Source organism: Haematobia irritans, chromosome 5 (genome assembly GCF_050003625.1).
Source record: "Haematobia irritans isolate KBUSLIRL chromosome 5, ASM5000362v1, whole genome shotgun sequence".
Lineage (NCBI taxonomy): Eukaryota > Metazoa > Arthropoda > Insecta > Diptera > Muscidae > Haematobia > Haematobia irritans.
In genome coordinates, this window is record NC_134401.1 from 101,938,382 (window position 1) to 101,951,477 (window position 13,096).

At 35.2% G+C, this 13,096-nt stretch overlaps 2 protein-coding genes across 3 annotated transcripts in view; one reads left to right on the forward strand and one right to left on the reverse strand.

Moving 5' to 3' along the window:
• The window catches only part of LOC142238215 (uncharacterized), a 36,708-nt gene extending 34,195 nt beyond the window's left edge, over positions 1 to 2,513 (reverse strand). The window contains exon 1 of the mRNA XM_075309798.1: positions 2,301 to 2,513. The gene's annotated coding sequence lies outside the window, so the exon portion shown is untranslated. The remainder of the gene's footprint in view (positions 1 to 2,300) is intronic.
• A 4,774-nt stretch (positions 2,514 to 7,287) lies between these two features.
• Usp15-31 (Ubiquitin specific protease 15/31) overlaps positions 7,288 to 13,096 on the forward strand; it is a 111,060-nt gene continuing 105,251 nt past the window's right edge. For both annotated transcript variants that reach the window (XM_075309068.1, XM_075309069.1), the window contains exon 1: positions 7,288 to 8,501. In XM_075309068.1, coding sequence (XP_075165183.1) covers positions 7,653 to 8,501 — 849 coding nt within the window. In that variant the 5' untranslated portion in view covers positions 7,288 to 7,652. The remainder of the gene's footprint in view (positions 8,502 to 13,096) is intronic.

Genomic DNA, 13,096 nt, shown 5'->3' on the forward strand with positions numbered 1-13,096 from the left:
CAAGGGACCTCCTTTTTATAGCCGAGTCCGAACGGCGTTCCACATTGCAGTAAAACCACATAGAGAAGCTTTGTAACACTCAGAAATGTCCCCGGCATTACTGAGGTGGGATAATCCACCGCTGAAAAACTTTTTGGTGTTCGGTCGAAGCAGGAATCGAACCCACGACCTTGTGTATGCAACGCGGGCATGCTAACCATTGCACCACGGTGGCTCCCTAAGGCCAGTTAGTTAAGTTAGCATTTTCGCACTAAATTGACCATTTTCACGGTTACTTTTCTTTCATAAATAATTTCACAAAAAAAAAAAAAAACATTTTCAATTTTTGTATTGGATCATTCCTCCATTAATTTTTAATAAAATTTGCAACAAAAACATATAATTTTAGTCTGTTTTTGCACATTTAGTTTCGATTTTATCGACTAAAGCTGAGTACTATGTTCAGTTTTCAAGCTGAAAACCAGCCTTTTTCACGGTTACTTTTCTTAATTAATTAATTTAGAAATATGATATGATAATCATTTTTATCAATCAATTCATTGGATCTTTTCCATCCATTATTTGATAAGACTTGATAAAAATATAATAGTCTTCATAAATATTTTTGTACATTTAATTAAGTGGTTTGGTGAAAAAACCGAACATAGTACTCACCTTAAACTCGAACTTAGTACCCACCTTTAGGAATGAAAAGCTTATCGCCGACAACAACGAGATAATTCTACCAGTCATTGGTTGCAATTACGCCGGAGTAATTCCAAAACTTCTTGCCGGCTTATGTTCCCGTGGGTACTATGCTCCGATTTTTTACCAAAACTCTAATAACGTTTTCTTTTCTTGTAAAAAATTCGCACTTTTTCGCATTTGGCCAGGAAAATTTACTTTTTAGGTTCTTTTCTTAAAAAAACAGGCAAAAGTGGGGAAAGGCTTGTGGAAATAGTGCCACGTATAAAGGCAAATTGCGGGCATTTTCAGCGCTGCCGACAAACGAGATTGCTGCGATTGCCCTGTTTCCTGGCAACATTTAAAAAATGCGCACTCTGTACAGACAAAATGAAGACAAAACACTTTTTTCAGAAAAGAAAACACCATAAATTAAAAGTGCAAGTATATATATGACGACAATTTTATTTTTATTACGGTGTCCAAATAACCGATTTTTTTGAAAAATCAGTTTTCAGTTTAAGGTCAGTACTAATATTTAAAATTTGCGACAAACTAGAGCACCGGTATCAGTCCAGTGATAGGTTCGTCAATGGCAATTTTGCACCAATTTTCCGTCAGTTGTTTCAAATCTTCAGTACCTCTCTACAAAAAGACAGACTTCTGGAAGAAATCTATAACAAAGTATATTGAAGTTTCATTGAAATACATAAAACCTGTTAACCGATGGTAAACATCCGGTAATCGCGATAAACCGGTTTCGGCTAGAGTAATTGAAACCGGTTAATCGATTAACCGGTGTCGGTTTTTGAGACCCCAATTTTTTGTCCAATCTTGTCAAACGTTGGATGCAAAAATTTTAAAGCATTTATTGTTTAAAATTGTATCTCTTAAAATTTATTGATGAAATGAAATGAAAAGTTATCATGGAGAAAGCTACTTTTCGGTTCGAAAACCGAACATAGTACCATTATGGAACGGTGAGCAATTCTTCCATGCTATTAGACAGTTTTGCCATTTGTTTCTTAAGCCTGTTATGAAGATGTGGGCATACAAATGAATGCCTGTTGTATTTATTACGGGATTAAAAGTCGATAATGCCGCCTTCACGAAATTTCCTTATGAGTAGCAGAAATTTCGCTAGAGCTGCAAAATGGGAGATCGGTTATATATGGGGCCTATATTAAGACACTGATCGACATATAACAAATTTGGCACAACTCGTTACTTTACTCTTGGTTTTTTTTTTTTTTTTTTTAAGTCAGTCACGCCTTGCCTTAGAACAGCTATTTAAAAGAAATCAAACCCCGTATGAAACTATTGGAATAATTTTTTAGCATACCCATACCAGCAATAATTTCTTTAGAGGTTTATATCGGTATTAACAGCGATTTTTCGTTTGTTTGTTTTTTTTAATATAAAAAACGACTAGCCAGCACAGATTTTGGTATTTTCCACGTTTCTACATTCACCAAAATTATTTTCTCCGCATTTGCAAAAAAGTCCAACTGGCATGTCACATATGTAGTTAGAAAACAATTGGCACATCGAAAATTACAAAGTCAAATTTTACTTCAAGCACAGAAAAAAGGTTTTCCAGCATTCAAACCAAACGAACTTTTTTTCTTTATACTCACATTTCTTAGTTCGCAAATGTTTGGAATTTATTTCTTTACACTTTCTTTTCGTTGTGTGAGTTTGTTTATATTTTTACAATGTTTGTTTTAATGGAAAGACAATATATTTTTATTGCAAATGTACTTAGTGGATGTCTCAAAATTTATAAACAAAACCGCAAAAACAAATAGCACTGTCAGCAAAGATGCGAGAATATATAAAAAAAACGCGCGCTTATTAATCAGTAGACAATCAAAATATTTCTGAAATACTATGCGAGATGTGCAGTCGTTTTTAAAACCATCGGAATTACAAGTTCTTAATGTCTGCATGAATATAGAGAATCAAACAAATCGGTTTGAGTCGTATGTGAATGAGTTCCCTTCTAACGATGCATACAAATATTTAGTTAATGCGAAATACAATGTAGCTGACATGAAGTGTTATCAATTTAAACGATATGTTTTTGTTATTATTTTTTTTTTTGTTCAAAGTAAATGAAATGAAAAAATGTGTGGAAGTAATTAACATTTCAGAATCTATTCACGTTTCTCTCAATAAGACAAACTTTTCCTTGATTTTTACTCTGCTGTTATGGTCCTGGCTCTACCAAAATTTTAAAGTCCGATTTTATCGCCATTCATATCATAGACTCTTAAATGGCTTATGTTAGTAATATAGCGTGATACACATTCTCAATAGTGACAATGCTATCCGATGTAATTTAGATATCGTATACGAATAAACAATTCGGCGTTGTCTAAAGTTTTTAAGTCTTTCTTAAAATACTCATTTGGCGACATCTGTAGGAATTCGAAACTACAATAGGTGTGTGTATTCGATGATAAAGTTAAATGTTGATGTGTTTTATAAAATGTAGAGGGATATGCTGTGAGGAAACACAGCCTTGCCTAACTAAAATTTTATGTAGCCTTTAGCCCATATAGGTGAGTATTATGCGCTTTACAGACTATCAGTTATTCCGAACGACAGTGCTCGCGTCGAACATATCCCATATATTGTGCACATTATAAGTTAAGTCCGAAGGCATAATCGATACTGCTGCATGTTTATGGGATCGATAACACATTTACCGATTATTTAGTCATCGCCGACAAGTCGTATCGATCCGACACACTATAAGATTATTTACATACACCGACATTCCGTCCGGAATAACTGATAGTCTGTAAAGCGCATAAAGCGCATTAGGTTCGAGTTCAGCCGCTAAAATCACCATTTTTTCACGATTACTTTTCTCTAATAATACATAATAGGAAACATATACTTAGGCTCACAATTTCACATACGCTCCGTAATATCAAACATCCTGCTTTAGCTCATACCACACTAAAAGAATGCTGTTGCTGGGGTTTTTCAGGAGAATTTAGATTCCTTGCGATTTACTCGTTTAGAGGCTGTATGTATATTTCGTGTGTAATAAATATATATCAAGAGTGATCATACATTTTGAGTTTTATTTGGGGTAACCAGTAGTAAATATTTATAACAAATTGACAATAGCAAATAGAAACACTAACTTTTGCCTATTCTAACATTATTATTTTAATTTCTACAAAAAAGTGCTTTCTCAAATTAGCCTGTTAGAAATTTTGTAAAATTTACCAATTTTATTGCATGATTTTGTAATGACATTCTTCAATCAATTTCAACTAGTTTTCTCTGTATTGCTTGCCAAACAAACTTCTTAAGTCGTATTTCATTAGTAATTTAGGTAAATTGTGTTGCTTTTATAGTATAGTTTTTGACAATTTTTCTTTGTGTATAGTTAGATGATTTTTTTGGTTATTGGGAATGATTTCAATAGCAGCAGGGCCAAAGACTTTGTAATTATAACAAGATGTCCAAATTGCCTCTTGTTCTTGATTAGATAAAAGTGCACGACTTTAGGTTCACAAACGTTCGTTATATATTTTGCTTGTTAGAAGGTTTCTTTGCAACATTTTCTCCAATTCCTCTTTAAAATTGTATTCGTAGCAATCATATGTGTAAATAGTAGAGGTCTGCATCGAATAACTTTTCACTACATGTATGCAATTCGCTGTCGAATATAGTATATACACTGTCTTTCTCTCAGAGCGCAAGTTGTGAAGTGGAGAGAACACTTGCTTGTCAAATACCACTAAGTACTTATCCAAAACAATATGTGTTCCGAAAAAAAAGTAACAATAAAAATGTAAGTACTTGAGAAAAAGTACAACATGGATTCACTTCACGTGGTACCACAAGTATTTCTCAGTTATGTGCGAAGCAAAACTTTCCATTATTATTAATCATAGATATGTATGACATATTTCATATATTTATGTATGTCACACACTTGCCTTAACGTTTGCCGTTCTTTATAACAAACCGAAAACATATATTATGGAGAGTAACATTTTTTTTTTGTATTTCTGAAACTGCACGTGGTACATGGAGTACTCTATGAAGTTTTGTTCTCGCAACATACTCGACTTGATCACTCTGAGTACACTTCAATAAGAGAGAAAGAGAAATATGTGTTTGTTGGTAGTAAAGACATCAGAGTAGCAACAAGAAGTTACTCGTGGCTTTTGGTGTTCATCAAAATGTGTACCAATTGTTTTGCGACTCTCTCAATTAGATGTACTCATGTAGCAAGTATACGTGTACTCAGCATTTACAAATGGAATTGTGCAGACCTCTAGTAAATAGCTTTGTTTGGGGGACCAATAATGTGTAATAATTTGTGACTCTTAAATTTTTCGTTTAGACAAAAACACGAACAAAACACCTTAAAAGAGATAAAAAAACAACATATTGAATTTGATAATTATAGATTTAAGTTTATTTAAATTAGTTTCCATTAATTTAAAATTTCAAATTGTAACGATAAAATTTTGTTATCACTTGTTGGAATCATCTATTCATTTTTGGTACTTTCCTAAAATTTCTTTTATGTTCTTTTGTTTGCTTAAATTCATTTCGAAATGTTAGTTCTTACTCTCTCATAGTATAACAACCCCTTTGCTTTGTTATTTTGCATTCTCATTTCATCTGATTGTCTATTGTCATTGTTGTTGTAGTAATGCGAGCATATATGTGTATATGTGTTTGGCAGCCACCAGATGAATAACTTAATGGTTGTAGATTCTTCTAGCGTTGTCAAAGAATGTTCTGGCGTTGCCAGAATATTGTAGTGCTGCCAGAATATTCTCGCATTACCAAACCGTCATATATAAAAGCGTTCGCATGCTGCTAACGAGTCAGTCTTAATTAAAACGAATAACATCAGTGTGAACGAATTGTAAAGTGAATTACTCCCTGTTCATGAAATACAAAATCGACTCGAGACGAATCGTTCGTCTAGATTGAAACTAAAATAACTTTAGATATATTTGCTAGAAAATGCTGAAATTTGTCATGAACTCATCTGGTATTCCACAGATTCTGGTTTTCTAGATATCAATATGGGATTTTTGACGAATCGTTCTAGAGGCGAAAGAAAATTCCATGAACAGGCAGTTAGTGTAAAGTCATAGCAAATAATCTGTAGATTAACGTTATTGAAATGAACAGTATTTTTATTGACGGGTAATAAAAAACGCCTAAATATAAAAACGTAACAATATGACAAATAAAGAAGTTAAAAGAGGGAAACATTTAAAACCAAAATTAATGCTATGTTCCCACTGACTCGTTTTCCTCATTCGCTTTTCCAAAACATTTCACCGTTCACACCGAGTTGAGATGTTTTAGTTTAAAGGTGAGTATTAAGTTCGAGTTTAGCCGCTAAAATCGCGAAAGTGAAAACTAAATCAGTAAGAAAAATGAATGAAATTATACATATTTGTTGCATATTTTATAATAACTTGATGGGGAAAAGCCCAAAGCAAATTTTCACAAAGTTTGTATTCCTTAAAATGGATTATTAAAGAAAAGTAATCGTGAAAAAATGACGTTTTTAGCGGCTAAACTCGAACTTAATACCCACCTTAACGGTTGCCATGGAATCTCGAGATTCCCATTTACTCTAAATACACATATATGCAACGTATGTTCAAATAATTACCGCGAACGCAAAGGGAAACCAATTTTTAAGTTATTTTCACATGTCCATGTTCTTCAAAGCCTTTGTTTATTCTTTTTTTTTCTATGAAATTTATTTCAATATTTTGACAAATATTGGGAATAGGGTATGTTATTCAGGGTATATTCCAAACTAGGTGGGTTCACATTCTAAAATTGACGTGTTTTGGAGGAAAACTTGTGTTTTGAACTTGTTTTTTTAGTATGGCGAAAACGACTCGTTTTCAAGTGCCTATAAAGGGAAAACATTTCAAACCTCAAAACATGCTTGGTGAGAACACCGTATAAAACTGTAAAGTAAAAATTCCTATTTTCTCAGAAAAACTGTACAAAACTTAAACGCAAAGAACACCAGGGAACATAATATACATCTTTTAATGATTTACATCTTAAGGTGGGTGTTAAGTTCGAGTTTATCCGTTAAAATTGCCGCCTTTATGTGAGATTGAATAAATAAATTTAATGAAGTATCGTCATATAATTATAAATAAGCTATATTAGTCATTATGTCTTGTATTGCAATTCAATTTGTAAAGATACGTTGCCAATAGAGACACAACAAAATAAAAATAAAAACAATTTACTTGAAGTGATTTCTTTTGGCATAAATGTTGAATGAAAAGAGTGCAGAAACAGGCCTATTAACCAAATTAAAAATTCTTCATTTTCTTTTCTTTTTTAGATTGGTAACATCATACCCATTTTTTCCAACTCTCTCATACATGTATGGAGCTAAACTCATGAGCCTATTGGAAAAACAGAGGAAGCATATAGACATCTTGTTAAATCAGATAATCTTTGAGCAGGGCACTTCATCTGAACGTCCCATTAATTATGACTAATCCGTTGGCCATTTTATTGTGATTTGCTACAATGTCGTCGATGTGCATTAATTGCGACGCCGACAAATTCTTATCGGCTACGTTTTCTTTCCAGTATGACGACAAAAGCGAACAACAAAACATCGGTACGGAAAGTAATAGACGAAAAACGAAGTTGTTCATATTAGCAAATTATTTAATAATTTGCAGTTTGTTATTGTGTTTGTTGTTTAATAAAATCAAGAAAAAAAAAAACCAATAGAAAGTTTTGTATCGAATCATCATAGGAGAATTGATAACGTGTTGTTTTTTTTTTTGCAAAAAGAAGTGCGAATCCGGAAGAAGAAGAATTGAAATTGTGTGTCTGAGAGACAGTGTGTTTGTGTTGTTGTTGCAAAGCAAATAAGAGAAAATTATAAGAATAGAAAATTCATTTATGCAAAGATATATTGCAAAATTTGTGGCTGTAAAGTGTAAATTATGGTTACGATAAAATCAAACAAATCGGATAATAACCCAACACCTCCGTCACCATCATCATCATCATCATTACCCACTGCGACAACAGTACCAGCTTCAAAAGCTACGAAAACCAGTATTGACCCTGTTAAAATGACTACAACGGAGCCAGCAGAAGATCCAGCAGCGGTAGCCACCCACACTCTTTCAGACACTGACAATAACATCACCAATAATGCCGAAGCAACATCGTCGCCATCATCATCTCCAATTGGCAATGATGGCAAAATCAGTGAATTAACAGAGCAAAATGTCAAATTATTGCCGAAGGCTTCACCACCTCCACAAATAATTATAATTCCTGCTACGGCAGCAACCCAGCAAGCTTCCACAACAGCCAAGAAAGTAAGGCGTGCATTTTCTATGCCACGAAATCCTTTTCGTTGGTCTCACAAATTAAAGCCATCCACGGCCGATAACCTCGTCGAACGCAAGACCGGAAGAGCTCAAGACTCTGGTGGAGGTGGCGGTGGTGGTGTTGGGGTTCTCTCCATTGGTAAATCATATACCTTATCATCGTGTGTTGGCGGCAACCGTGAAAGGTCTGGCAGTTTTGTATCCCTTAATAGCAATGACGGAACGGTTGGGGGAGGTGGTGTTGTGGGAGACACACAGCACACCTCATCGAATGGCACAAAGAAACAACTAAAAGTGAAATCAAACTCGTTAAATGGTGGCGGTATAAATTTGCAAAACTCGATGTCAGCCAACGAGGGGGCTGGTGGTGCCAACAATAACACGAATCGTGTGTTTAGACGTTCATCTTTTCGGAAGTTTTTGAATAGAATTGCTCAGCATATGACAACCACGGTATGTATTATATTGCTGTAGGTTAAGTTAAGCATTGGATGGATTTTGAATGATGAAAAGTCATCAACTACTCAAGTACCGATAATAATTAGAAATCTCCCATACTAATGCCTCATTTAATGTGCAATTATCACAATAATTAAATCTTTTTATGGTGCTTTAGGGAAAAATGTAGTTGGTAAGCGTAATTCTTTCACTAAGCGATTGTTTTACAAATGCTTAAGAATTGTTTAAAAAATGGTATGTTTAAGTAAAGAAGTTTTCCAACTGATAAAAAAATAAAAGACTATCAAAAAAAAAAAAACAAAATTAACAATAAAGTGACAAAAGTTTAATTATATTCGTTTTAAAATTTCGTATGCTAAACATATACAAAGTAAACAAACAATTTTTTGCTTGTATATAAATCATTAAAATATGTGGCGAATTGTTTTTGTGACTCGGTATCGAACTTCTCTACAACTACGTAAAGTTTCACAATATTGGTTTTGAGCTAGATACTGCTAGTCCCATATAAATATAAATGCGATCGCAGCGAAATTCATCGCATATGCCAAATTTCTTTGACACTGGTCTATGGTATATTTGTCCAAATACATACATTTTGCACGAATCCAGAATGAAGATAATAAGAGCACAGTAGATTTCGTATATAACGACATCGATTTTAACGACATACCGGATGACAATGCCCAGCCAAGCCTACCCGTCTCACTACCAGATCACCCTGGACACACCCCATCCTTGTCGCAGAGTTCCTTGATCTGGCTACTAATTGAACTACCTAAGCATAGAACAAAATGGATGAAACTACATTAAAAAACTGCTACAACAACAACAACAATTCCAAGAGCTGTTGTTTTTACTCTTTAAATATTGTATTAATTTTTTTGTAACGTGTCTGGTTATAATGACGACTAATGTTATAATGACTGAAAATACTAAAAAAATCGAATTTTATGTATTTATGTACTTACAACGACCTACACACAGAATTTTTGATTATTCGTTTATATTATTTTCTCAAATACTCCCATCTGATGCCGTTAACATTCTAATAGCCGGATAGATCCGTAATTAGGGAGCCACTGGTTAGCGTTTCATATTCACTTTTAATAGATTTCGAGTCTAATGTGATGTGTTATTAGATTATTATGACATTTTTTTATACACTCGAAAAGATTTTTTTATACCCTCCACCATTGGATGGGGGTATATTAACTTTGTCATTCCGTTTGTAACACATCGAAATATTGCTCTAAGACCCCATAAAGTATATATATTCTTGGTCGTGGTGAAATTCTGAGTCGATCTGAGCATGTCCGTCCGTCCGTCCGTCTGTTGAAATCACGCTAACTTCCGAACGAAACAAGCTATCGACTTGAAACTTGGCACAAGTAGTTGTTATTGATGTAGGTCGGATGGTATTGCAAATGGGCCATATCGGTCCACTTTTACGTATAGCCCCCATATAAACGGACCCCCAAATTTGGCTTGCGATTGCTCTAAAAGAAGCAAATTTCATCCGATCAGGCTGAAATTTGGTACATGGTGTTAGTATATGGTCTCTAACTACCATACAAAAATTGGTAAATAAACGGACCCCCAAATTTGGCTTGCGATTGCACTGAGAGAAGCAAATTTCATCCGATCCGGCTGAAGTTTGGTACATGGTGTTAGTATATGTTCTCTAACAACAATGCAAAAATTGGACCACATCGGTCCATAATTATATATGTACAGCCCCCATATAAACCGATCCCCAGATTTGGCTTGCGGAGCCTCAAAGAGAAGCAAATTTCATCCGATCCGGCTGAAATTTGGTAAATGGTATTAGTATATGGTCTCTAACAACCATGTAAAAATTGGTCCATATCGGTCCATAATTATATATAGCTCCCATATAAACCGATCTCCTGATTTGATCTCCGGAGCCTCTTAGAGGAGCAAAATTCATCCGATCCGGTTGAAATTTGGTACGTGGTGTTAGTATATGGTCTCTATCAACCATGCAAAAATGGTCCATATCGGTCCATAATTATATATAGCCCCCATATAAACCGATTCCCAGATTTGGTTTGCGGATCCTCTAAGAGAAGCAAATTTCATCCGATCCGGCTGAAATTTGGTACATGGTATTAGTATATAGTCTCTAAGAACCATTCAAAAATTGGTCCATATCAGTCCATATTTATATATAGCCCCTATATAAACCGATCCCCAGATTTGAACTCCGGAGCCACTTGGACGAGCAAAATTCATTCTAATAACCATGCCAAAATTGGTCCATATCGGTCTATAGTAATATATAGCCGATCCCCAATCACACAAAAATTTTATTTCTATAGAAAATTTTGGCAAAATTTTATTTCTATAGAAAATGTCAAAATTTTAATTCTATAGAGAATGTTGTCAAAATTTTTAAAAATTTGTAAAAATTTTATTTCTATAGAAAATTTTGTCAAAATGTTATTTCTATAGAAAATTTTGTTAAAATCGTATTTCTATAGAAAATTTTGTCCAAATTTTACTTCTATAGAAAATGTCAAAGTTTTATTTTGTCAAAATTTTATTTCTATAGAAAATTTTGTCAAACTTAATTATATACGTACTTAATGGGCCATTTTAAGTTTAATATATACCACGTATGGACTACGTGGTAATCCAAGTAATTCGATTGTGGATGATTTTAAGTTTAATATATACCACGTATGGACTACGTGGTAATCCAAGTAATTCGATTGTGGATGACAGTCCTCAGTAGAAGTTTCTACGCAATCCATGGTGGAGGGTACATAAGCTTCGGCCTGGCCGAATTTACGGCCGTATATACTTGTTTTTTATACACTCAGACAATATTGGTCCATGGAAACGCTAGAAATCTTCCGTAGCCTCAGTGACACTATCACCATCATTTCACCAATACTTACCATGTGCTTTCCCAGAGTATTGTGTCCTCTTATGATTCCTATTAGCGAACGCTCCTTCTCTCTGTCCCTCGCCATAAGTGTTCCAGAATTTCTACTGTTATTTTCTTTCCCTACCAGTTTCGTTTGCTCGCTTCTCTATTGTTTCGGTAAATGTACAAAGAAAGCTGATGAAAAACATAAGTGGTGTGGTTATTTGTGCCGCTTGTGCCTTCCTTAGCAAGGTTAGGTTAGGTTAGGTTAAAGTGGCAGCCCGATTAAGATTCAGGCTCACTTAGACTATTCATTCCATTGTGATACCACATTAACTAAAAGTACCTATTACATATGGGCACTTCTAGTTGTAACCGCTGAACCTTCTCGATTATTTTCTTCTGTTGAACCAACCAGATTGTTCCAAAAACATTAGCAGACTGCTTAAGTTAACGTTTTCCAGGTCCGCTAGTAATCTGAAGCTATATGCCCCTAAAATTTGCTTACGCCTTACACAAAATGCAGGACGCTCACACAAAAGGTGTTTTATTGATTCCTTTTCCTCCGCATCATGACAGCTCATACCAATAGTTTTTGCAAAATCGCCTATCAGGCAGCGACCCGTTAAAACAGATATCAGGACTGATATCTGCCGTCTCGAGAACACTAGCATATCTAGTGTGCGGTTTAAGTTTAAATGGGGCCATATTTGCTTGGTGTCGTTACAACCCTTGCAATTCTCCCATCGAACATTTGCCATCATGAGGTAAGGTTAGGTTAAGTTGTAGAGGATGACATCAATTTTTGTGTTGAAATTCATGTCCACTTAGACCAGTATAGGTCCATTGTGATTCCTCGATGTTATCTTTCCATCTTCTTCCTTCGTTCTCTTTGAAATAAATCTCAGAATAACCAACCAGAGGCCCTGATGAATACAAGTATGTTCTTTAAGCTGCACTCCCACAGATCAGTGAGAGCCTGAAAGAAAAACGAGCCCAGTATCTTGTTTCTTCGAAAGGATAAAGCTGGACACTGGCACAGGAAGTGGTACGAGTCCTCCGTAACTTCCGGGTCCAGTCACCATCTACAGATATCATCGTCTTTAAGTCCTATTCTTACCATGTGTTTCCCAAGTGTGTTATGCCCTGTTATGATACAAATCAGTGGCCGCAATTCTTCTCTGTTCATCGACATCAAAATTTCGCAGTTCCTACGTTTCTTTTCGTCCCATATCAACTTGGTTTGCTCGCAACCAACCGAAGAAACCCAGCGTCTTCGCCATAGTTCGTCATATTTTACCTCTATCCTGTAATGATAAGAAGACAGTGGAGGAAGAACGTCCGCTAGGACATTATTCGTTCCACGAGCACCCTCCTTAGCCACCACATCCGCTTCCTCATTTCCTATTATCCCATAGTGCCCAGGTACCCAGCACAGAGTTATATTATGCTGTTCAGTGAGAACCTAGAGTTCTCTACGACAGCGGCTGACTACCTTAGACCTTATGTCAGCACTGCACAATGCCTTTATAGCTGCTTGACTGTCGATGAAGAAGCTGATATCGCTTCTGGATAACGGCGTCATCAACAGCGACTCAGCAGCCTTTGTGATCGCAGAAATCTCAGCCTGAAAAATACTGCAATCACTATCCAGCGTGTAAGACTCCCTTTTTTCTAGTTCACTGCAATAGATTCC